At 36.2% G+C, this 25438-nt stretch overlaps 5 protein-coding genes and 3 non-coding genes across 20 annotated transcripts; 3 read left to right on the top strand and 5 right to left on the bottom strand.

The window, feature by feature from the left end:
• Nucleotides 1-1570: 1570 nt before the first annotated feature.
• On the top strand, nucleotides 1571-7225 carry LOC118060557 (uncharacterized). 13 transcript variants are annotated; one of them, XM_073403582.1, is made up of 10 exons: nucleotides 1571-2088; nucleotides 2319-2419; nucleotides 2736-2907; nucleotides 3001-3284; nucleotides 3371-3461; nucleotides 3718-4189; nucleotides 4424-4538; nucleotides 5223-5278; nucleotides 6110-6197; nucleotides 6971-7225. In XM_073403582.1, exons 1-4 carry the CDS (start codon nucleotides 1930-1932, stop codon nucleotides 3223-3225), a joined length of 657 nt encoding a protein of 218 aa, XP_073259683.1. In that variant the 5' UTR covers nucleotides 1571-1929; the 3' UTR covers nucleotides 3226-3284; nucleotides 3371-3461; nucleotides 3718-4189; nucleotides 4424-4538; nucleotides 5223-5278; nucleotides 6110-6197; nucleotides 6971-7225. The 13 variants fall into 13 exon arrangements, with proteins under 13 accessions (XP_073259683.1, XP_073259679.1, XP_073259678.1 ...); XM_073403578.1 differs by having other exon boundaries at nucleotides 5895-6197; XM_073403577.1 differs by having other exon boundaries at nucleotides 3374-3461; nucleotides 5223-6197.
• A 712-nt stretch (nucleotides 7226-7937) lies between these two features.
• LOC118060556 (uncharacterized) lies at nucleotides 7938-9753 on the bottom strand. Its single transcript, XM_035073786.2, has one exon. The coding sequence runs from the start codon at nucleotides 9416-9418 to the stop codon at nucleotides 8216-8218; it is 1203 nt and encodes a 400-aa protein (XP_034929677.1). The 5' UTR covers nucleotides 9419-9753; the 3' UTR covers nucleotides 7938-8215.
• A 934-nt stretch (nucleotides 9754-10687) lies between these two features.
• Nucleotides 10688-13514, top strand: LOC118060478 (protein DETOXIFICATION 35). Its single transcript, XM_035073695.2, has 6 exons — nucleotides 10688-11748; nucleotides 11859-11915; nucleotides 12345-12583; nucleotides 12748-12866; nucleotides 12990-13076; nucleotides 13172-13514. Exons 1-6 carry the CDS (start codon nucleotides 10796-10798, stop codon nucleotides 13256-13258), a joined length of 1542 nt encoding a protein of 513 aa, XP_034929586.1. The 5' UTR covers nucleotides 10688-10795; the 3' UTR covers nucleotides 13259-13514.
• Nucleotides 13515-16250: 2736 nt separating this feature from the next.
• TRNAL-CAA (transfer RNA leucine (anticodon CAA)) lies at nucleotides 16251-16334 on the top strand. The gene has a single exon. It is a non-coding gene; the product is annotated as a tRNA-Leu (tRNA).
• A 719-nt stretch (nucleotides 16335-17053) lies between these two features.
• Nucleotides 17054-20897, bottom strand: LOC118060480 (rRNA 2'-O-methyltransferase fibrillarin 1). Its single transcript, XM_035073697.2, has 7 exons — nucleotides 20135-20897; nucleotides 19498-19796; nucleotides 19242-19337; nucleotides 19068-19145; nucleotides 18807-18983; nucleotides 17497-17565; nucleotides 17054-17418 (listed from the first exon to the last, which is right to left on the bottom strand). The coding sequence occupies exons 1-7, from the start codon at nucleotides 20148-20150 to the stop codon at nucleotides 17242-17244; spliced, it is 912 nt and encodes a 303-aa protein (XP_034929588.1). The 5' UTR covers nucleotides 20151-20897; the 3' UTR covers nucleotides 17054-17241.
• Nucleotides 18063-18133, bottom strand: LOC118060716 (small nucleolar RNA snoR60). Its single transcript, XR_004689486.1, has one exon. It is a non-coding gene; the product is annotated as a small nucleolar RNA snoR60 (small nucleolar RNA).
• LOC118060715 (small nucleolar RNA snoR60) lies at nucleotides 18236-18307 on the bottom strand. The gene has a single exon (XR_004689485.1). It is a non-coding gene; the product is annotated as a small nucleolar RNA snoR60 (small nucleolar RNA).
• Nucleotides 20898-21030: 133 nt separating the features above from the next.
• Nucleotides 21031-25430, bottom strand: LOC118060479 (small ribosomal subunit protein uS9m). The gene is made up of 4 exons (XM_035073696.2): nucleotides 24748-25430; nucleotides 23449-23889; nucleotides 21640-21720; nucleotides 21031-21353 (listed from the first exon to the last, which is right to left on the bottom strand). The coding sequence occupies exons 1-4, from the start codon at nucleotides 25358-25360 to the stop codon at nucleotides 21262-21264; spliced, it is 1227 nt and encodes a 408-aa protein (XP_034929587.1). The 5' UTR covers nucleotides 25361-25430; the 3' UTR covers nucleotides 21031-21261.
• Between the last annotated feature and the right edge of the window lie 8 nt (nucleotides 25431-25438).

Genomic DNA, 25438 nt, shown 5'->3' with positions numbered 1-25438 from the left:
CTAGTTCGAGTCTCACAAACTTCAGAGTTATTAAATACCTACATGCTTATTAATTTCAAAACTCATGAAATTAATCGAGATGCATACAAATTAACTCAAACACCTACATTAATTTAAAAAATTAACAACGCTGAATCTTTTCTAAATATATGATGAAAATAACATAATACATCTCAATTTGGATCACAATCTATAAAGAGTGTTTGGTATTATAATACATTATAGTTTCAAATAATATTTTTTACATAAAAATATATTAAAATAAGTTTTTCATGTATTTTTATTTTATTCTTTATATTAATATATCAAAATCATAATAAAACATTAAAAAAAATTAATTTAATATTTTTTTAATTAAAATACACTTTTAAAAAGTTTATTTCTGCCTCTAATAAACATACCTTTAAAGAGTTTCTTTCTTGTTTTTGGTTGATATTTTAAGTCTCTGAGTTAATAAAAAATAATCAAATAATAATAATCTATAACTTGAAACAAATACAACAGCGTAAATTGATCTACAATTAATATAAAAGTTAGAATGTTTTGTATTCATTAAAATAAATAAGTATGATCCTCATTAATGAGTTTGTCATTAATGATAAAGAGAACTAGAAGAAGAAGAATTATACAAGAAAAACATGGAGATACTAGTTAATGCGCCTTCCAACTGAATAACTAGAGAAAAAATTATCAGGAAAAAAAAAAAAAAAAAATCCATGGAGGCGATCATTTCTTGAGCCCCCTTGCTTGGGTAAAGAGCCCATAAATGTTTATATGGAACAAAGCATTTTAGCCCAAGAAGTTAGATGGATGGATGAAAATCTCTTTTGGGTCCAGCATGGGGGAAAGTTCTGTGCTCGATCCATTGGGCACCCACCAAACCAAATCTAAGAGCATGGCCCATCCCTTTCCATGCGGTGAGAGCACAGAACTGTGTAGTAAAACCTAAAGAAAGAAAATGAAATTCAGGCCCCTAGTTTTCTTTTGAAAAATAAATTTCGAGGAAAGTAAATTTTGAGAAAGTAAATTCTGAGAAAATATTTTTTGATATTTGGTAGTGTAATGAAAAATAAACTGGAAAATACTTTCCAGTATTTGGTTATGTCATGGAAAATGAGCGGGAAAATAACTTATTAACATTTTATTTTTCTCAAGTTTATTAAAATAATAAGAAACAAATCTTACACATTAAAAAGTTGAATGAGAATGAAATTGAAAAAAAAATATAATTTTATAAATTATCTTAAATAAAATAAATAATAATTAAAATAATAGAGATCAAATCTAAAAAATTAAAAAAATAAAAGATGAAGAAATTAAAATAATAATAATCAACATTTCATAAATTATTTCAAATAAAATAAGTAATAATTGAAAAAATGAGAATCAAATTAATATCTATAACGAATAATTAATATCTATAATCAAATCAATAAATATTTTCAATAAAAAAAAAATAATAATTATAAAAATAAAAATACAAATTAATATAAAAATAAAATTTTTTTAAAAATTTTTAAAAATAAATATTAAAAACAAAATATCTATAACGATTAGAAACAAACGAGTTCTCAGTTGGTTGCGGTCCGCCATTCTCAAGGAAAAAAAAGGGGAGATTCTGGAAACGCAAAGGCAAAATCATAGAAAGAGAGGAAATGTTTTTGTCAGTTTCGAGGAGTGTGTGAAGAGCGAAATCAACCCCTCTCTCTCCCCTGCCCGACTGCGTAATAATAAATAAATAACTGACAAGGAACGCTTTTGTTTTGGTTTCTGATTAGAAATAGAAAGAAAAACAAGAGGTGGCGCCGACGGCGGTATGTTAGAACTCGCTGTAGCAGTATAGAAAATAGTGATGTTGACCAGCTAATACGCTTCTGAAATCGCTACTCCTCCGCTTCTCTGGTAAAAAAGTTAATAATTAAATAAGGAATGGGTGGAATCGGCGTAATATCGGCACAAGATGATGATGCAGCAGCAGCAGCTTCAACTTCATTCAAGTTGAAAAGAAAGTCAGCAGTGGCTTCCAAGCTTAAATCTTCCATTTCCATACATCTCCGTCACTCTTACTCCCACGACCATGTCCTTGCTGTAATTCCTACTCTTTTTCTTTCTCTTTTTTTATCCCATCCATTGTAACCAGTTCTCTTCTCCTCCTACATTCTATCAATTTAATTGCATTTTCCTTCCCCTTTTTTTTAATATCATCATTGTTTTGTGCTTCTAGCCGCTCACAAACCTGACTTTACAACTTTGTCTTCCTTTTTCTTTTATTAAAAATCAAAATGAAAATTATAATGGTGGTCTTCTTCTTCTTCCAGGAGTATATTACAGTGCTTGTTTGTAATGGGAAGAATCAAGAGCAGGCCAGACACGATCTCGAAGCATTTCTTGGTCAAAGGACTCAGGAGTTTGTTTCTTGGTAACTCTAAACCACCCTTTCTACTTGTTTTAATTTCATTTTTACTACTTAAATCTCTAATTGCTTCAATTTCGATTAAGATGGTAACTTATTAGTCCTATAACCTCAAAGCAATTATCAATTGTGACGCTTGTGTTAAAGATAGAGCAGCCACATTGTCAACAATGCATTGTTTTGAGCAATCCAGGAAAAGATTGATTTTTATTTACTTTAGCTTTCGTTAGATTATCCGTATTCGTTGTTATATTTTCTCTTCTTAGCGTCAAATTGCTGTGAAGTTGCTAATACGTTTCCCCTTATTATGTTTTCTGTAAAGGTTGTGGGATCTTCTTTTGAAATATGTCCATCAGTCCAACAAGGATATTTGTTTATTATCAGATGCAAAGAATGTCAATATCACCACTCCATGCGCTAAGGATTCCAAGATCAACAAATTAAAGGATTTTCAGAGTCATGGCCATGATAGTAGCACTATGGATGTTTTTGTGGTAATCCAACTTGGATTACATAATATATGTGTTTAATCACCATGCATGAATCCAAGTAGTGGAATTTGATTTGATATTTTTTTGTAATTGCAGATCAAAGATGATCAGATGCGCCAGTTGCCAACTACTTCTGATCCTAACTTCTGTAATGTCAATCACGGTCAACTTACTGAAGAGAACAAGTTCAAAGTTCTTCTTCTCTATCATCTGAGATCACTTCAAAAAAAGTATTGTCACGGCCTTGCAAGACTGAGCGTCACGGAAAGATTGGTGCTTCTGAGAATGTTCTTTATAATTCCTTGGCAAATGAATCTTTGAGGAAAGAAAGCTCTTCCAATTCAAAGCAAAATTCTCAGTGTATTGATAAAGCAACGAAGGTTGGTGTAGCCACATCTATTATTTGGCTTTTCTGGCTTCTTCTCTACAGTTTCTAGTTTAACTTGAGCATTGCCTCATTGTACAGCAGATCGTCCATAGTAGCTGCAACATGCTATTTAATCAGCTTATACCCAGAAGGGAACCAGCTTTTAGAAATCCACAACCCTCCACATCAGGTGCCACATATGCAGCCAATTTATATGACATCTTGTGTGCAATAACTAGATGATCTGTGGTACATGAACAGTAGGAAGATAGCTCAAAGATTACTGTGCTGATATTTGCATTCATTGTGATTATGCAAAATGCGTAAATGTTTAATCTTTCATGCTTTTACGTTTTCTTGCTCATCGGTGAACTGTGTTTAAATGCATGATCATTTTCTTCATCTACTATGTTCATGTGTGGACACTTTTTCAACTATTTTTTTAGGAAAATGTCCTTTGCCAAGATCTGTTCATGCAGAGTCCCACCAGAAGGAAAAACATCGTATTAGTGTTTGGGATAGATGGGGAAAGCCATGTGATGATGTACCTTCAGGGGTCAAAACTGTTGAGTTGTGTGATGGTTTGGGTACAGTGATTCAAAAGCAGGAATTGCTTAACCAACACAAAGCAGTGCTTCCTGTTTTAAATAGTGAACTTAGAGGGAGTATGACTGGAGTTACTGGCCGTGGTAACATCCAGCCTGAGAGCAGGAAATTGGAGAGATCAACGAGAATGATGCATGAAGCTCATGCTGCAAACAATATTAGATGAAATGACACTTCGGGGAAATTTGTACTGACCAGGATGCTTTGGCTGGCTGTAGCAGGAAGGAGCTTCAGTGCCTAGATTTTTCACAATTTTCTAAATGGTCAACTATAATAAAAGAAAATTCTAAAGCTACTCCAAATTTGATCTCGGTATGTTACTGCCTTCAAAACCATTGCTAATTGGTGATAAATGCTGCATGAGTGTTAAGGTCTGGGTTTAGGCTATGGGAAACAGCAACTAAGAGAGGATTTTACTTTTCTATTTTGGGCAGTGACAGAGTTGATCTTATTAAAGAGTTGATTTCCTTCTTATCTCACTCCCCTAAAATACGATGAGAATATGTGATCAGTGTGTCGAAGCTTTGAAAGCCTTTTGTTTTGCAGGAAGTGCTAGATGTGAAACAGAAACTACATAAAATTGAATTGGAACTGTCTAAGCTTCGGTCAAAGCAAGTTGAGATGGAGAAAGATGGAAAGTCCAATTTATTGTCACGTTCTGGTAGGTTATTTCCATAACTTGATCACTTCTCCTGCACCACACACACAGAAACTTTACATGGCACCTCAAAGAAAAAAAGAAAAAAAAAAGACTATGCACAGAGATAGGGCAATGAAAATGGCATAGATGCCTGTCTTTGTAAGAAAGGAAAGGAGAATGGAGGGTGGAAGCTGATTAATTTTGAAGAGGGGAACCTGAACACTTTTGACCTGTGTATGCTGCACTTTTCTTTTCCTTAGGAGCAATCTGGTATCTAACATGAGTAAAGAATGAACACATTTCATAGATTAGGAAATAAATGCACAACATGTCTGATTTTCCATTCAAATTAATTCTGCATTGGTGATGCAACTTGTATCTTCATGAACGATGTGGTCTTATATTAATTTAGTAGAATCATTTTAAATAAAGAGTTCCATAATAATGTCAAAGTGTAGATTTTTTGGTTTCAATGTTTCAGTCTATCATCTAATTAAGCTGAGCCCAGCTGGTTTAGGATTACAACTTGGTGTTTTGCCATCTTATATGGATCTCCAAGATTTCCCTTCTGCTTTCTAGATTCAAATAATAAAGATGGTCCTCCTTTTTTATCTTGCTTGACAAGTTGACAATGATTGTTGAGTTTTCTATTGTTCTTAGTGGATATCATCATGCATTAAATTTTATTACCTTGTGCATTTGCAGATGGAAAAATCCATGCAGAAGAAGATACCAAGATGAGAACTGTGTTTGTGACAAATGTAAAGTCAATCAAATGTTTCGCAATCTTTCTCTTCTTCTGTGTTGCATTGTTTACTGACAAGTCATGGGTGTTTTAAATGGGAGCATTGATTCATTTTCAGAATGTTGTTTTTTGGCTCATATTAGCAAGTCACAAATACTTTCAGTTGCTGAATCTACAGGAAGTTTCAATCCCTTCTTTCTTTTCTGTGCATATTTTTTACCAGAATTTAGGCAATCAAAGTCCGTAATTTCTGCTTATCAGCTTCTTTTCTGATATGTACAAGATCTGAAATGTTTCCAAGCCCAATAAGCAACAGAGTTTAACATGTAGATAGTGGAAGACAGTAGCTTAACCATGCCTTACTTGGAAAGTGTTAATGAAAATTGCCTTCCTCTTCTTCTTTCTTAAAGTATTTTTTTTCTTGTTCTCCTGCGGCTCTTTTCTTTCCTAAATTATTTTTTCTTTCTAAAATTATTTTTACTCGCACCAGATTACCATGAGAGCATTTTCTGCTTTACAAATTTAGAAATGTTACCAATTCAGAAACATATTGATACTCTGAACTTATCCCTGTGTATTGTTTCCTAAAAGTCTCCTCATATACTTCAAGATGTCTCATAATTAAGATACAGGTACATTTTGCAGCAACAAAAGAAGCTCTATGATTGTACTTTGCCAAGTGTGGAGTGGTTGAGAATGTAGTGATCTTGACCGACAAAACCACTGGCCAGAGAGGGCTAGACATCAAATTTCAGCCATGTTATTTTTCTGATTAACAGGGTCTTTAGTCTGATATATATTATTTTGAGACTATATCGGTTGACTGTATCTTATATTCTTCTTTTAGAGCTGCTCATGTTGCCTTTTCCATCAAGGATTCTGCTGAGAAAGCAGTGGCATTGAGTGGTGCAACATTTTTTTCTAGGACTTTGAAAGTAAGTGATCATTTATATCTTATAGCAGATAAATATATCCGCGGTGCATTACAGCCACACAAATTAAAAAATTAAGTGAGTGAAAACCTGGAATAGCTTGTTTAGAGAATTTGCCATATTTGACATGGAAAGTAGGAAGTTGTGAAGTGCCAGATGTTGTGCTCTGCATTCAAATTAAAAAACACTTGGACTTTGTTTTGGGTTGCAGAGTTATCTCATGCAATTTTTTGCTACCTACTTTTCCAATAGTTGCACTTTAGTGTTTTTTTAATCGTCCATTACATGTTTGGACCTCCAAGTTACACTATTTTTCACTGAGCCATTTTTTTTCTCTCCACTTTCATTTCCTTTGTTGAGTATTTATGCAGGTGCCTGTGCCTTGGTGGGTGCGTGCGTGTGTGTGTGTGTGTGTGTGTGAGCCCCTATCTTCAATTGGATGCAGAAAAACAAACCAAAGAACACAAACTTTAGATCTAATTGGGGGTTAAAAATTTTGAAACAAGTTTTAAGATGTAAACTCGTGTTGTTGCAACAATGTAAACTGGCCCTGTATTTTTGGGTTGCCCTGTCATTAAATAATCTTTGTGAATGATGCGAAAAATAATGAAATAATCTTTCGCCTGTGACTGTGACTGTGCCTGCGCCCCCATCTTCAATTGGGTTCCAATCATATCAGTAATGATTTCATCTGTTTTCTAATGTTATATCAGAGACTAGGAATTCAGATTTGTATACATTGAACTACTCTTTAAGTTGACATATTCACCATGTAGGTTTCCAGGAAGGCAGAATCAACATCTGCAATGGCCCAGCTTGATGTTTTGCGCTCACCATGTCTTGCTATGCTAGCTCATCCCCCTCCCCCGGATAATTGGATTTTGAGAGTGTATATATTGTGCACAATCAAAAGGAATGTATAGGTTCATGTCTAAACACCTTTTTCTATGCTCAGTAATTTTCTTGTGCACAGTTTCACGATGTGGCTGCTGTTAAGTCCTTTGGCAAATGCATTTGCATGCTTGCGTGTTTGCATGGATATCTACCTAGGAAGCATGGATGCTCTCAAGAATACCCCGTGTTTGTATGGATATCCGTTGGCAGAAACATCGTGTGAAGTGGAGAATGGCTCAAATCTCCTATAAAGCTCTTTTAAGAAGATAGAAGGGGCAAATGAAAACCTTAAATTTCAATTTGACCCCGCTTTTATCCAATCTCAGCACGCTCAAATCCTAATTAGCTCATTCAAAAAGCAATTGGGCAGGGACAGCATGCAAGCTTTTGAGAATTAAGACAATCAAATTAGAGATTGACAGCATCTAGAACAATCAGATCGAATAGGATCAGTCTTTAGGTGCAGAACTGCTTTGACACTATAAGATCCCATCTAAAAAATCCCTCTCCTTGGTAACCTTTTTTTTCTTTTCTATTTTTTAGCCTCCTCCCAACTACATGTCATTTTATAAGCCTCCTCTGACTCACAATTTCCTCAGAAACCGGTATTCTGCAAGTTCGCAACACTACATGTTAGGAGCAAGTTCCCTAGCCAGTCCGTAAGGATGTCCGACACAATTCATATCAGACGACCAACGACTTCCAGTTTGCTTGCAAGCCAACATATGGAACCACCAGGTTGAAGTATCAGTATAAATAAATAAGCCTAATTCCAGTTTATGCAACATTTGAACTCAAACTGCATTCCACCCATCATGCAGAAAACTTACAATTTAGGAGATAAGAAAGTAAATTTGAACTCTATCCAATGAAAGACTGACTATCAAATTACCACTCTGTCTGTTCTCCATAATCAAGAAACATAATTAAGGAGAAAAAAAACTTTCATATTAAATTTCTGAATATAAATAAACTAAAAAAAAAGAGTTGACATCATGAATACCATAATTAAAACCTCAGACCAAAACTGCTAAAAGGACAGGCATAGAACCATGCACTGATTCTCTCCAAGTTAAGCAAGCAGCAAATTTCCTTGTGTGGACTCTCCAGGAAGCGGCATTCAATCATCATGCAGCCAATCTTTTCTTCTTCTTGTTATCCTTCACTTGCATTCCCCCACTCTCTAAAGCCAAAGCATTTTTCTTTATCTTCTTTTGCTTGGTAACATCTTCATTCTTTGCCTTCTTTTTCTTGAAACCATCTTCTTTCTTCAACTTAGCTACCTTCTTCTCACCTTTCCCTTTATTATCTCCCATCTTTCTCTTCTTATTCAATAATTCATCACTGCCCTTTTCAACATGATCATCAGCATGGTTATCAATATCCCCTTCAAAGTCTCTCCCCAATTCATCCTCATCAACAACCCGACCATCATCGTTATTATCCATATATCTAACCTCATGTATCCTTCCCTTCTTTTTCCCAATTTTCCCCTCTTTAACCTTATCTTCCTCCTCAGCAGCCACATCCTCCTCCTCCTGCTCTTTTGCACTACCATCAATCTTCAACTTCAAATCAGGGACTGCCTGATAAACAGGCAAAGCCAGGCTATCAAGCAACTTCAAATGGAAAGACCTAATACCACCCCACTTCCTGGGCACAATCTCCGCGATCCCATTAATAGCAGCCATCACATTTTTGGAAATCTCCTCTCTACTCATCGAAACCCTCCCTACCTTCACCACACTACAAGTTCCAGTCCTCAGGAACAACAAGGCAGACCCACACGCCTTGTCAATCTGCTCCTTCCAATTTTGGTGCTTCAAATCCAAAGTCATCGGAATCTTCTTCTTCTTAAAAAACTGTTTCCCTAACATCTTAGGCAAGAGAGGAACCACCCTTTTATCCGCAAAGAACATATCATAAGAATCACAGAGTTTCCTCTTAGCCTCAAAGGGACGGTAATCGGTCTTGAGCTTGGAAATCTTGATGATTTTGGAGATGGGTATGTTGTCGTTTTGAATCTTCTTCTTGGCAGCATCTTTATTGAGGCCTGATTTGGGTCTGTCATCGATGATTAAGCAGAGCTCAGGGGCTTCAGTTAGAGGGTTGGTTAAGGGGCAAGGGAGAGGGATTTTGTGGGCGTTGATGCGGCTGACACCCTTATGTGGGATCTTTTTTAGGGTTAAGATAAGGTAGAAAAACTCGTCATGTTCCAGTAGTTGAGGCTTTTGGGTATTCAATTTGGATGATCTCCATTTGAGAAGAGCGTTCACAGCTTTCTCCACGGTTTTGGGGCTAAAACCAGATGGTGTTGGAAGGGCTGCCATAATGGACAGACGGTGACAGTTGAAGAAGGGGAGGTATACCTGCAGGCTGCTGTTGGTTATCACTATCAGATCAGTGCAGTGTGAACAAGCAGTACGCGTGTGATTTAGGGTTTAAGAGAGGATAGCTAGCAGTTTGAGGTTAGGGTTTTGTGTATTTTAAAGATGGACTTCAGGGTTCAGAGTGGAGTAGAGATGGGCTGAGTTTGATGGACGATTTGGGCTGAGTAAGTAAAGATTAACCTGAGAGAATATTGGGCTAAACAGTACCTCCTCTAATATAAACAATGGATGGCCCATTTATGAAGATCCCTTTCTGAATAGAGTCAGATAACTCCACAAAGACAGCAACACTGGAAGCTGAATTCAATTCATTGTTTGATGGTGGGATTGACAGAGGCTTCTTGCATAGACGCAAGGACAGTTAAAAAAAACAACAGACGAAGAAGAAGAAGAAGAAGAAGAAGAAGAAGAAGAAGCCATTCCTAAATTGTTTTCTCAGGCAAGATCTAATCTTACCCTACGGATTTGTACTCTCTGACGATCCGACCCTGAAGGCAAACATTATGTCAAAGGAAAGGAAAATTCGTTGTGTGTTGACTGATGAGTGAGAACATGCATTTCATGACTTTGATGGAACGGAACGTTAGTTACCAGCGATTGTTTTTCTTTGCTTTTTAAAAACTTTATTATTTTTTAATATTCTATATTATTTGAATATATTAATATTAAAAATTGATTTTAAAAAATATATCATTTCAATATATATTTAAAAAAAAAAACCAGACAATTAAAAAAACTCTGATGATCCAAATGGGTGGTGGCTACTCCACTTCCATGGATACAATGGACAAACAGACAAAACATTATTTCCATTCCATGCATAGACTGCCGGTTTGACTGGTCGCTCCTTCATTGCAGTGACCGGCCAATACACACACACATATATATACACACATTTTATTTGTATTTAGATTAAAACCATGTATTCATAATATACAAATTAATCAAAACTCTAACTTTCTTTTCGTGTTTCATCTTAATTATTTCAACACATATATCACGTTTTCTACTGAGATCATTCTTTAATTGCTTCGGACAAACAGACAAAAGCTGTTGCCTGCTGCCGATCACTCCTTTCTAAAGTAAAATAAATATCATACAAAGTCCTTAACTAGTTTCATCCAACCTAACTTTCAACTCTCTCTCTCTCTCTCTCTCTCTCTCTCTCTCTCTCTCTCTCTATATATATATATATATATATATATATATAATCAATCATCTTCTTCTTAAAAGTGTATATCAAGAAAGACCGAAACACAAAACTTCCATATCACTCATTTCCTTGATATTGTTACCATATATATAAATACCCTTAATATGGAGAGCACGACACCACTTCTGCAGCTCAAAAATGGATCTTCGTCGTCGTCACCATTACCTCCACCAGCAGCACCACAAGAAGCAGAAGCAGAAGGAGACTACTCACCTGCAGTTTCCAAGACTTTCAAAGACTTTATGAAGTTCGTATTTTGGAAAGAGACTGTTAAGTTATGGAAGATTGGCGGTCCTATTGCCATCACTCTGCTCTGTCAGTATGGTACCAACACTTTAACCTCTATCTTTGTTGGCCATCTTGGAAACTTGCAACTCTCTGCCGTTTCTGTTTCCCTCTCTGTCATCATGACCTTCGCTTTCGGCTTCCTTCTTGGTATGGGCAGTGCCCTCGAGACCCTCTGTGGTCAAGCTTTTGGTGCTGGTCAAGTTCATATGCTCGGTGTTTACTTGCAAAGATCAGCCATCATCTTATTCGTCAGTTGTGTCGTCCTCTTGCCCATTTACATTTTTTCCGCTCCTATCCTCAAAGCCATTGGCCAAGAAGATGATCTTTCTGACCTTGCCGGAAAATTCACCATCGTAGGCATACCTAATTTGTTTTCACTGGCTATCTATTTCCCTACCCAAAAGTTCCTTCAAGCTCAACGCAAGGTTGGAGTGCTTGCCTGGATTGCCTTTTCGACTCTCCTTCTACACGCTTTTTGGCTTTGGCTCTTCATCTATAAGCTTGGTTGGGGTGCCACTGGCGCAGCAATCGCTTTAGACCTCACTGGATGGTCAACTGCTCTGGCTCAAGCTGTGTACGTGATGGGCTGGTGTAAGGAAGGATGGCGTGGGTTTTCCTGGGCTGCATTTAAGGATATTTGGTCCTTTGTCATCCTCTCACTAGCTTCAGCAGTCATGCTTTGCCTGGAGCTCTGGTATATGATGAGTATTGTTATTCTCACCGGACATCTTAGTAACGCAGTCATTGCTGTTGGTGCCCTTACCATCTGGTCAGTCATTCATTCATCATCATCCTAATCATTGTTATATCAATTAATTATTAATCAATCTTAGCTTGATTTTAACTTGTTGTTAATCTTCTGAGTTGTATATATTTCAGCTTGAATATCAATGGCATTGAACTAATGTTGTTCCTTGGAATAAATGCTGCTATAAGGTAAAATTAATTTCAATATGTATTTGCATTTGCTAAATTCTGGTGATAATCAATCATCTATGATTATGAATATGGATTCTACTTGCCTGTCTCATGAGTGTATACATCGGTGCTCTTTTCTCTCTCTCTTTTCTTTTCTTTTGTTGTGTTTTGGTTGCGTACACACTCCTGGACATCATCCATGGGTGAGTATTCACTTCTAGGAGCTTACATATGGGTTGGGATGCGTAATAATTCCAGGAGATCACCCCTTCTATAACATTTGATTTCAGAGTTATTGCAAGATACAGTGCATTAGACAGTGCAACTTCTGCCTGTTTTAATTAATTGATTTCGAGATCCTTGATATACTATCTCGATGGAGTGTATGATTATGACTTCAGCTTAAATGAATGTATATACATTAATTAATTAATTAATTAATTTCAGCGTTCGTGTCTCGAATGAGCTTGGATTGGGGCATCCAAGAGCTGCAAAATACTCGGTCATGGTGACTGTGTTTCAGTCACTTGTGATTGGGCTCATTCTGATGGCTGTTGTGTTGGTAGCCAAGGACTATTTTGCCTACATCTTCACAAGCAACAAGGAGATGCAAGTAGCTACCTCCAAACTAGCATTCATTCTAGCCATCACCATGGTTCTTAACAGTGTCCAGCCAGTGATATCAGGTGGGTTGCGAGGACATGCCAGCATAGTTAGTTAACTTGGCTGATTGCAGGAAATTTACTATGACAACCCGTCATCCATCGAATTAATCTATCTTAATTTCAGCATTCATCCCCTTTAATCATCAATCTAATTAGATCGAGCATGCTGCTCATGACACGCGCAGGTGTTGCTATTGGTGGCGGGTGGCAAGCATTAGTGGCCTATATCAACATTGGTTGTTATTATGTTTTTGGTCTCCCCCTTGGTTACCTGCTTGGATACAGAGCAAAGTTGGGAGTCGAGGTATGTGCCCGATCGAGTAGTAGAACGCAGTTTATCAGACCATGTGCTTCCACTAATCATTAAATGGCCAGTATATAACACTACTAATCATGCTCTGCATTCCATTTACGATCGATCAACTAGGGAGTGTGGGGTGGGATGCTAGGCGGAACTGCTTTGCAGACCTTGCTGCTCTTGATTGTACTCTACAAAACCAACTGGAAAAAGGAGGTCAGAATTCCCTCTCCTCCGGTTTCTTTCCCATAAACAAGTTAATAGCTACCTAATTCGTGACAAGTAAATGCTAAATTATACATGAAATGCAGGTTGCAGAAACAGCAGAACGCATGAGGAAGTGGGGTGGCCGGGATATCAACAACAATGATGATCGTATAGGTGCTAACGAAGCGTGAAGCAGCTGATCATTAATTGATACATATTTAATTAAGGAGCGGAATAATGCATGGCTCTCATCGTCTCGACTCATGATCAAGTCTTCCAGTGGTACAACTTACGTAGGAAATCAAACAATCAATCAAAATATCCTTGACCAGTCAACAGAAGAGAAAGAATCCTTGTTTTGAAAGTGAAAAACCTGCTGAATTTGCCATTGGTTATCTTGAAACAATAATAATAATAATAATAAATAGCTAGCACTTTCGATGCTCATTGAATTAATAGCCAGAACAAGTGTAATATAATATGTATGGACTGCTTCCGACGTAGGACATGAAAAGTTTTGTTGAAGGGAACTTTCTGCTCCTCTTAGTGTCGAAGCAATTGCAACTCAATTAACAAGAGTTCGACTCCATCCTCTTTTTTTAAGGGAAGTATGTTGACAAGGTTATATCCCAATCAACTTGTATTGCATTGATGTTCGTGGAATTATTAAGATGGTATTTGAAAAGTTATCCGATGGTAATATATAAATCTAATATGTAGAATTCTGAAAAAGAAATGTCCATTGAATATTTGATAAGAATTAAATATCTTTATTAAAAAAAGGGGGGGGGGATTTTGGCTTCTTCTTCTTTTTTATGAATGCCTGTTTTAATTGCTATAAAATTAAATCGAACTAAAAATGTCCCGACATCACATATATAAATTTTGAACTGCATGTATATTAAAAATTGAAGAGGCAGAGGCATCAATATTATCTTATAATTAATTAATCAGTGCAGCTCAAACAACTAATATAATATGTATTAGAGTGAAAGTTAACGAGGTTTCAAATGTAGTGATACAGTGAAGAATTTCATAATCATGAAAATATATGGGAAGTTTTTGAAACTCGTCATCTCGACTAGTTTGAAAGAGTTACTTAACTAATTCTATAAGTGAAAGAAAGAAAGGAGCAATTAATCATGGGTAAACAACACAGAAACTCCATTACTGGAAAGTTCCACAACCATCGATCTTGAAAGAAATTAGCGATGGCATGTCTTAAAAACTTAGCTCAAAATCTCAAGAGAGTTGCTTCATGCTGAGATGAGAGGGTTAGTTGAAGTTGATGCCCGCCTGTGTTGTTGTCGACGTCTACTGCCTTAATATGTCCCAGTTTTGGACACTCTTCTCTCAATGTTAGATATTCCTAACAGCAGTAAGGGAGCAAGAATAAAGCTTTTTTTTTATTACAGGTAAGTGATCAACACTTATACTTTCTAGTTAAATTTTATGATTTAAGATGTTATTAATGTGAAATGTGAATTAGTAAATGTTAAATATTATAGGAAATGATGAAAGTTTGTGTAATGATTTTGATATGGTTGATAGTATTCTAAATGCATGTCTATTCAAGGTGAATGGTTCTTTTATGAACTGTCAAGTGATGAGATTATCGCTAACAAAGAAAAAATGAGAAATGTGTTATAGGGTATGGACTAGCACTTGACTAACATATATTTAATATATGTTAGGATCCCAGATAAGATGATCACCATGTTTGACCAACATTTATCTGATGTATATTAGGATCTCATGTAAGGGGATCGCCATGTATTGGCTAGCATATATTTAGTGTATGTAAGGATCCCGGATAAGAGAATCGCCATGTATTGGCTAGCATACATTTAGTGTATGTTAGATTCCAAGTAAGGGGATCACCTTCCAACGACTAACATATATTTAGTGCATGTTAAGGGTCCCGGGTAAGGGGATCAATGTGCATTGACTCCCACAGGGTGATGATAATACCGGTGAAATTGGTATCGGTAATGTGTTAAGTGAAAATAATCGTGGTTGATCTTATGAAATCTTGAACGGAGGTTAATAATGGAAGAGAAAACAGTTTTTAGTAATTGAATGAGAAAAAGTCCCAATGAAAACCAGAAAAGAGAAGTAAATAGAATATGAATCCATGTTTGTCTTTTTAAATTGTTGGATACTTGTGTTGCTATATTTATTGTGATATTCATGTTTCAATAATATGTATTTTGTTTTAGAGTAGATCCTAACTTATGTTCACCTTTTGTAATCTTGGTTCTAAGGAGTATACCCTTATATTTTATAATATTACAACTTTATATAACTTAATTTGTATAATTGATGTTTAAACTTGAATAGATAATCTTAACTCTAAAATTCATAAGATTGTGTCCATGTATACATGTTTATCTCATTTATTCCTCTATAATGATATTTGTTGTTCAATATATGTTGTAAATATTATGGTTGTGATGGTGATGATGTTTGCGAGATTGAAACCTAGGATAATTGGATCGTGATTGAGTTATGAGATATGAAATATTACAAGTGTAAACAAGTTATATGTCGATAACTTGGGACCTTCCGGTGTAAGGGAGACTCTGTCAAAATTTTAGTAAATTTGTGTGTGTGTGCGCGCGTGTTATAAAATTACCTTGTTTTCCATTCGTCATGTGATTATTGTTTTATCTCGGATATGAGGATGTTACAACATAGGTTATTTCTCCATATAAAATTGTCATGCAGGTCAATTTAGTGAAAATATCTTATGACAAGCACCTAAATATAGTTTTAAGTATCTCTTATACCTTGATTTATAAAAACAGTTGCTTCCTTTCATAAAAATAATAATATAATATGTACTGGTCTCTAGGGTTCTAATAAATATTTAATATTTAATAGAGTATCGACCAAGAACAACTTAGGAACAATGTTTTGATGCAATAAAAATCTCATAATTATAATAATTTTATAATTTTCTTTGTAAAGCATTTTTATTCTATAAATTTTATATTTGCTCTAAACTCATAAATAAAATATTAAATTCTTTGATTTAATATTATATAAATATTGTAGATAAATTAAGCATTTATCAGCAATAAATATATATTTACACACATACGTGTAACTAATTTGATTGGTGTGGAACACACATGAAAGAGAGAAGTTGAGTATGCAATGAAGTAACCAAGAAAACAAAAGGTCAGGATGGCCGAGTGGTCTAAGGCGCCAGACTCAAGTTCTGGTCCTCGTGAGAGGGCGTGGGTTCAAATCCCACTTCTGACATTTGACATTTAAGCTGTGTAAATTACAATGTAATCGTGTGAATCAATTGTGCTTAATGGAACTTTTTGTTTTTTATTTTTCCATTTCAAATACCAGAGCCTTCTAAGAATTGAAAATTATTTACTTTTCCCCCGGAGATCACATCTCTCAGTCACCCTGTTCAGGCTGCTGATTTGGGTAATTGGGATAGAGATTGATTTTTAAAATGTTTTTTTATTTAAAATATATATAAATAATACATTTTAATTTTTAAAATTTAATTTTGTTATTAGCATATCCAAATTATAAAGTATTTTGATATAATTTAGAATAAAGAGGAAAGAAAAAAAAATAAAACAAATCCAATTATGTAAAAAAAGAGTAGTAACCAACAATGAATAAAACAAGCCACATAAACCTGTAAACCTTCCAATGATGACAGAGCTGGCTTGTTTTTTAATGATTCGACTTCAATAACAAGTGACAATATCATCTTAGTATAGTTGAATTCGTGATATTTCTAATAACACCAGGCAGTGCAACCACTAAAGCAACTTCAGCATATGCCTCTACGATCTCTCTCTTTTTCTCCTCCTCTTTCCTCTCTGTGTTTTTTCACAGGACATTCAACTTGATAGTTCACGACACTTTGAACCATGCTATTTCCCTCTAAAGATTCCTGTTCTAGAGTCCAAAAACAAGGTGAGAGTGTCGATCCAGTTCGTTGCTAGAGTCCAAAATAAAGCGTGGCCAACTCAGTTTACCATTTCCTTACTTTACCATCAAACACCGCTACTCAGTTTCACTTGAATTCGATATCAATTCGTTACAAAGATGAACAGAGAAAAATACCCCCAAAACTTCACATTTGCTTTCTTGTCCCCTCTAATTCCTATAAAAGCAATGCGAAACAATACAGCCTAAACCCCTAAGCAGCAACTCTCTGTTTCTTTGGCATACGGTAGCCACCAACCACACAGGCATGGTCTCGCTCAAACGGCTCAAGGGTCACCTGCTCAGTAGGCTTCAACTGCTCCTGCGCCATCTTTTTCACTTCACTTTCAAATACCGCCTCGGCAGGGACAGTGGAGTCTATGCAATTGGCCTGGTCACAAAATAATCACAACAATAATACAAGAGTAGGACCAAGGCAAAGTTGGTAGTCAGGAAATAAAAGGCCAACCTTTATTGAAATAACAAAATGACCCCCAGACTTCAGAAAATAGGAAGCATTGAGTGCTAAAATCCTTGCCTGCAGAATCGCACGACTTACATACCTCAGTCAAAAAGGATTGAATGAACGTCCATAATCATATGACAATGGGCTATGCAATATAGCCAAAAGCAATCAGACTAAACTGCTAATACTTTTTACAGTGCAGTGATCGTTCTGGTCAGGGAATCACATGGATTTGATCAATTAAAGCTCACTTTTCCGTACAAGAGTATCAACAACATGTATAAAAAAGCTAAAATTTCCTTTAAGGAAAGCAAAATAACATGGCAGCAATTTCCTGCAAGCACAATTGACAATATAAAATGTAAACGTAATAACATTCCATGCATTGCATACTCCACACATACTCTCAAACTAGTATATTTCAAAGCAGACGACAATTACACAGTGAATAACAAGCACAGAAAATTTCTGAAAATACATAAAAAGGATGAAAAATAAAGTGCCCAAGAGAGAAAAGAGAGATGACACATTTGAAATACTGAAAATAAGGAAATTATATGATTCATACAAGCATCAGAAACTCGGTCTTGCATCACCCATGATGTCTTGAAGGGGAATCCGAGTACTTCATCGTATGCTAGATTTTAAAAATTACAAACAAGTAATAATAAAGAAAATAATAGAAGTCTCAAAAGGATTTCAGTGTCAATGATATGGGGAAAAGCTGCTTGGTATTTCAGTAAGCATCAGAATCTCGATTTTACATCACCCATTAAGTCTTGAAGGGGAATCCGAGTAAATTCATCATATGCATGGACTTATAAGCTTCAATTCCAATCAATGTGGAAAGTATCATAAGAAATAAACTTAAATGCCTTGAATGAAATAAACTGACAGTGAGAGCACATTGCTGGGCCAACACTGACACTGAGAGACGAAAGCTTGGGGATTGAAAGGGATTCGATACCCCAGGAGTCCCAGCCATATGCCAAAAAGAAAAAACTTTCAAATTTTCAAATAATGAAGCCAATTAGAGGAGTGAAAAACCAATAAAAACATGAACAAACTATAGTTAATTATCACAGAAATAAGTGAAATATGATATTGTCAATGGAGTTAGTGCTAGTGCTTGGCAGAAACACAAAACACAAAAACCATGTTCATTCAGTACAAACAAATAAATTCAGTAGTAAATCATTTGAAGAATTCAAAACAAGATTTCAATTTTTTTTTCAAAATGGTGATAGTTGTTACACAGCGGGCTGTAATTCATTAGAAGGAATGATCTGAACAGAATTACAAAAGAAGAAAACCTGATCAGGCTGAGCAACATCAGAAAAGATCACATCAACCATGCCAACTAGCATGCGGTACTTGGCAGGATGCCTGGCATCTTCAATGATGGGAATAACATTGGTCCGTTTCTTTGCCATGTTAACTAAGTCCCTGCCACTTCTGTGAGAAAATTCTACTGCATATACCACTCCAGTCTACAAACAAATTAAACATTTTACGCCACATCCTTATGAGTAGACAACGAAGGAAACTATAATTTACAAATAAATAAAACTTACGGGGCCAACAATATCAGATACATGAGAAACAGTAGTGCCAGAAGCAGCACCCAGGTAAAGAACTTTAGCACCAGGTTTCTTGATACAACAAGAAAACAAAAGGACGAGAGTACACACATTGTCAATAAGCAGGTTATTTGAAACAAATTCTATCAAACCATTGAATTAACTTACGATCCAAACATCATCAACACCACCGAGAATGGCAGAAGCCAATTTTGATCGGAAGGGGTTCCAGACCCTGTATTCAACTTTAGTTCCATCTTCATTCTGAGAAGAAAAGCATGATTTAATAAGACTAATAAAAACAACACAACATATTCTCCAAACAAGAAAAGAGAAACTTGATGCAACAGAGAATCAAAATTCCAGAGTCTTCACAAAAGATGCAATTTCATCAATGGAGATAACATTTGAACAAAAGCAATACCTGGACAGAGATCTTCTTCTCATTGTAGACAGTTTCACCAGGAACCATGTTCTTAGTAACAAGAGCATCTTCTTTACCCTTAGCAATGAACACCCCTTCATGTCTATGAGGCTCCACTACAACCTTGCTCCCACCTTTCATTCCTCCACCCCCACGGCCTCTTCCACCACCACCTCTGGTTTTCATGGCACTACCCCTTCCACCCCCGCCTCCTCTTCCTCCTCCAAAACCTCTGCCTCTACCTCTTCCTCCTCCATCACCTCTGCCTCCCCTGAACCCACCACCACTGACACCTCGTCCTGCTCATAAATGCACATATATATATATATATATAAAAACGGGGCATGCTCTAAACAATAATGCATACAGTGTAAAGCAAAAAAAAAAAAAAAAAAAAACCACCTCAACGAAAAGAAAAAAGAAAACAAAAGGAAATTAGTTAAGTCATTAGATATGGTATTAATGTTTATTATAAAGTTTAATACGTTCGGGAATTAAAGGAAATACAAGAGATTGTGTTTCGTAAATAATAAGACAAACCATTGATAAAATGTCATCACTTTAGCTGTGAACTGGGAGAGCAAACGACACAATTATCAAGCCTTACAACAAGAAAAAAGAGAAAAACTTCATCTACCTCTTGGGGGAGCCATCTCTGCTTCTGGCCGCTAAGACTTAGAAGAAAGTAGAGAGAAAAGAAGTAGGCTTGAGCTGCAAACAGATGGGAGGGAGGCGAACACCGAGCTTTTCCCGCTCAACTCGACCTCACTTTATAGTGTCTGATTTTAGGGTTTAGGGTTTTTTCTTTGGATGGCATGGCCTTATTCTCTGAAGAAGGTTGTGATGGTAAACGGACCAAGATTGTTACTTTGAGTTTGTCAAAGCCCGGTAGTAATAAGCCGCCACATGTATAGCTCCGTCGCTTCTCTTCGAATGTTGTGTTTTACTCTTGGTCTTCCCTTTAGTTTAGTCAATTCTCAAATTGATCCCTAACATTTATAGAATTTGCAAGAAACTTTGTATTTTCGGTTTCCCACTGTTTACTTGGCCGTCAATTAATTGAAATGCTAATATCATATAATCCAATGTCTAAGTGTCATTTAAGAGACTATTTTTGTCTTGAAGTTTTTTTTAGTAAGAAATTTTTTAGTTGAAAACAATTGTCCCCCAGAGATGCTTTCAGGATTGTTTACTAATTGCTAGTCATAGATTTTTAACTTCCAAACTAGAATCATGAGGACACAGTTACTAATTATTAAATTTATGATAGATAAATAAGATATTATTTATCTCTATACAAAATGCAACTGCACCAGCTCACCCCCTCCCCCAGTCAAGTGGGGAAGGAGGAGCGGTGGAACTTTAGGGTGCGCAGTCGTCTCTCGTCATATGAGAGACGTATTCGAACAGAGAGGTACAGCATCCAGAATGGAATTTCACAGCACATTACTGCAAGTGCAAAACAAGTTTCACCTACTGAAACAAGTTATTCGGCTTGAATAACACTGGTTTTTGGAATGTTTCCATGAAAACTGAACAAAATCTGAAATGGTTGCATTTCATATCATCAAGGACAAAAGAATAGGAAAACATAAGAAAATCTTCTCAGGCTCTCCAAAGACTGATGTAAATATGGATTACAAGCTACCACCATGAGAAATTTCACTGTCAGCCAAACCTCACACTCTTGTGTCATGATGTAAATTTGAATATTGAGGTTTCATGGACAAGCAGTCGTACAAAAGAGCAGAACTTGTACTTTGATTAACGTTTGACCCATTGGAAGCTCTTTCTTGCTTTTGCCTTTCCAGGTTTTTTCCTTTCAACCACACGTGGATCTCTCGTCAAGAAACCGCCTGGTAACACAGAAATAAACATATTAGATATCGATTATATCTAACACAAGTGAAGACCTGGAGCTTATGATGGAAGAAGTGCATCACACAAGAGCTAGTATTTAATGCCAGGAGCCAAGTTTGGAACCAAAATGAGGCAGTGTGCTGTCATTCAAAATGAGGTGTGATTTTCACAGCCAATAATATGTTAATTTATTCTAAAACGATGGCGTGTGAATTCATTACAGCAAATCTTGATATAAAAGAGAAGCATTTAAAACAAAAACAATATGCTTCATAAGCATACCACTTCTGAGTGTGGGACGCAAGTCTGGTTCCCAGTTTTGCATGGCCCTGCTGATCCCCAACTGAATGGCTCCAACTTGACCTGTCACAATATAAATGATTTGAACTAAAAATTAAGTTGTGCAGAATGTGGTTCTCAACTCTCATATACGTTAAACATAACGTTATAAAGAATTATCAGTGGTCAAGCCATTCTCCATTTGATGGGAAAAAGGATAAAAAGTAAAATAAAAACAAAAATAAAAAAACCCCCCTGCAATCACTTATATCTGGCCTGAAAAGACAATCATCAAACACAACCTTCACAGATACATTGAACCTAATGAAATTCCAAAATTCAATCACAAAAAAAAATGGCAAGGAACTCATAAAAAAAGTTAGATAAATAAAGCACATGCTTTAGATGTAAAACAATTCAAAATTCCATTGCAGTAATTGTGATTGTATGAAAAAGAATTTCAAACCAAGAGAAACACAAGGAAAGGCTAGATAAAGAGAACTATGATTCGTGAAATGACATCCTCAATATTATTACACATGAAAGCTAGGAGTATCTGGTTTCAAATGAATTTGTGTAAATCAAGCAGGGCTTTGCTTCAGTGCCCGACCAATTACCACTAAATTAGAATCACCCCTTGCAGACATATTGCAATAATGCTAACCTCTGATTTTGAGTTTCCACCATGCAACAGTAGAAGATGACATGTGCTTATATTCTGGCATATCCAAAGTTGTATATACTTGAGATAAAAGGTAAGCAAATGGAATAGGAAATAGAGTTCATCTCTTGCTCAGAAACTAGGAAGCAAAACAAAAAAAGATTTTTATCTGATGACAAATGATAGTGTTTTATGACCGTGGGCAATAACAAATGAGAATAGCAGTTGGATTTGAATAAATGGAGGGGGAAAGGTTCAATGACAACAACCACAGGAATGACTCAACTCAACTAACCATCAGTTCCCAGATATAGTTTAACTAATATGCTGATATCCTGAGACACAATCCTGTCTGTGCTAGGTAATGGAGAGCATTGGTCAGGAGAAGGATAACAATGGGAAAATGGAGCATGCAGACAGCTGGATATTGCACTAAAAGACTATAAAAATACTGCAGTTCTCAAAGGCTAGTTACGTCTAAAAATGTTGAACTCCCTAACAATTTCAACCCTTCCATCTTTCACTACAGCAAAGTTCAGAAGAATTTGCTTACAGAGCTTTCCAAAAACTTAAGAGGCTACCTTCACAAGACAATTGTTAAAATCAACTTAAAATACGATTCAATATATCAATCAAAGGCACTTAGAATACAAGAAAAGAAAACACAGGTGATGAACTAACTTCTGGATCAGCCACTTAATGAAAACAGGCAGGTAAGCCACCAAGTGAAAGGAAAGCATTTTAAGAAGATGCTACAATAAGAGCACCATAACATGAATAAACTTAATCTCATGTACTCATGGAATTGGAGCTGTTCTTAAATTTTATTAAAAAAGAAAGAGCTATTTGCCTGTAACAATATACTCCGAGCAAGTGGAGAAAAGAATCTTGTCAAATACCAAAAATAAGAGTTAATGAAAACTACAAAATAATTCTATGCACTTTATCCAACAAGAGAAGTATCTCTGTACCATATTACAAAAAAAAAAGGGGGTGTAAACCAGATTATATGTTGTAAGTGAGAGAAAAAACAAGTTTTCTTTAATTTTTACAGAGGGTTAACTTGAGCTATTGCGGATGGCACCTTAATTAAAAAGAGAGATAACAATAACATATGTAATATTCTGTGAACTAGGAACAATTAAGCTCACCTGAAACACCACCGCCTTTGACAGTACAAGTTACATCCCAAAGACCTAAGGTCTTTGTCTCAGAAAAAGGTCGCAAAAGGGAAGCACGATGATCAAGCATTGGGAAATAGACATCAAATTGTTTGTCGTTAACAATGAATTTTCCATCACCAGGTTGAACCCAAACACGAGCAATGCTACATTTCCTTCTTCCTGTTCCATAAGCTCTTCCTTTATCATCAACCTGTCTCACTCTAGCTCTAGCAATTTCTTCCTGTTTCTGGCGCTCTATTTCAGCTCTTGGGGATTTCATTATGTTCTTTTCATAACGCATATCCTCTAACTCACTTAAAGGAGGCAATCCTTCAACCCCATCAAAATCCTTGAGGGCAATTAAACTGTCCAACATTGCATCTGTTATTCCAGATGCTGCAATAAGGTCACCAAAAGCACGATTTGGACCTGCAATATGGATCGATATAAACTTTCAGAGACTATCACCAGCCTTGATCCACCACCAGCAGAAAGGGCATATGATTGAATTAGTTAACATGCAAGAAAATAATTTTCAGATTGCACCTTGTCATTCAGTAATTTCATTAAATGAAAAATAATTTTCACAAAGAATAACACAATAGAAAACTGCTGACAGGTGAAATAGTTTTGAATAAACCATTTGACAAAACAGCTCAATGATACAAATGCTTTCACATAGTTTTGCTATTGATATTTCCAAGATGTGATTCAGATATTTACATCTTCAATTTATGGTCCGAGTAATGCAGTAAAAAGAATAGCTTTGACAAGTATTTCATTTATAACAGTATTGCTTCTTGCAGGCAATCAAGTACGGGTGAAATTCTAAACCCGGTGTATAAATTAACTCAATAGCTTAACATAACGTCATTGGTTAATTGTCCCAAGCACAAGAAGACACCTAAGCTGCATATAGAGTCCAGAGGATCGCATGATAAATTAATGATGTTTCAGAATTTGTAGACCAGAAAGTCCAATATGATATGTGTCATCAAAGTAAGATATCAAGTGGATCACTCAATTCATTCTTCTACAAGTAGAGCAAGTTTATTTCAATGTGCGTCATGCAAAGATAGCATTTTTGACACTCTACTCATTAATCAGTAAGCTCTATTCTATAGGGAAAGACATAGTTTCTATGTAAAGACTTGAACTTTACTCAGTAAAGCCAGCCCTATCAATAATCTCCCAAAAAAAAAACCCAGTAACTACTTCAAGCCTATATAATCATTCATTAATTCAAAGAAGTACAAAATAAATGAAAAGGGGAGCTTGCTTGCTTGCCTTTGAGAACGGCATTGAGTTCCTCCTTTTCTTTCTCAAGCATCTTCTCCTCTTCAGCACTTCTCTCACTTGGAACATTCTCGCCCCAATTAATATTACCTTCACCGCTCCGTACTACACCCTCTCCAAAATCAAACACCTTATCCTCCTTCTCCTCCTCCTCAAAACTCCACTGCTTCACCCCCAACGATGAAGTCCGCCACTCACCACCACCACCAATATCACTAACGCTCCTTTCATTAATCACATCTTTCTCGAGTCGATCAAATATATATCGACCTCCGTCGTCACCATTTTCATCTTCTTTTAACCACGAATCTTCATCCTCCCCCTTGGCGGTCACAGGTGAATCGGTGTTGCCAGGGAGGACAGTTTCCGAGTCTTGGGGGAAGAAGGAATCGAAATTTCCTTCATTTTCTCCGGAAAGTTGCCAGATGTTGTAGCCTGGCTGGTCTCTTTTGTTGTTGTTGTTGTTGTCGTCTTCGTTAGTAGAAAAGGGTCTGCTGAGGAGGAGGAAAGTGGAGGAGGTGGATTTGTGAGGTCGTGAGGTTATCAGGGATCTCGAGAGGAGACGGAAATGGGAGGTTTTTGGGAGGAGACGAGACCACACCATTTTTTGCCAAAGAAGAAGAAAGTAAGGAAGGTCGCGGAGCTTCTTCTTTCCTTTGGGTTTTTCACGCTTTAGTTAGGG

Source organism: Populus alba, chromosome 12, assembly GCF_005239225.2.
Source record: "Populus alba chromosome 12, ASM523922v2, whole genome shotgun sequence".
Classification (NCBI taxonomy): Eukaryota; Viridiplantae; Streptophyta; class Magnoliopsida; order Malpighiales; family Salicaceae; genus Populus; species Populus alba.
Note: the sequence above shows the minus strand (reverse complement) of the source record. Positions and strands in the feature narration are given on the sequence as shown.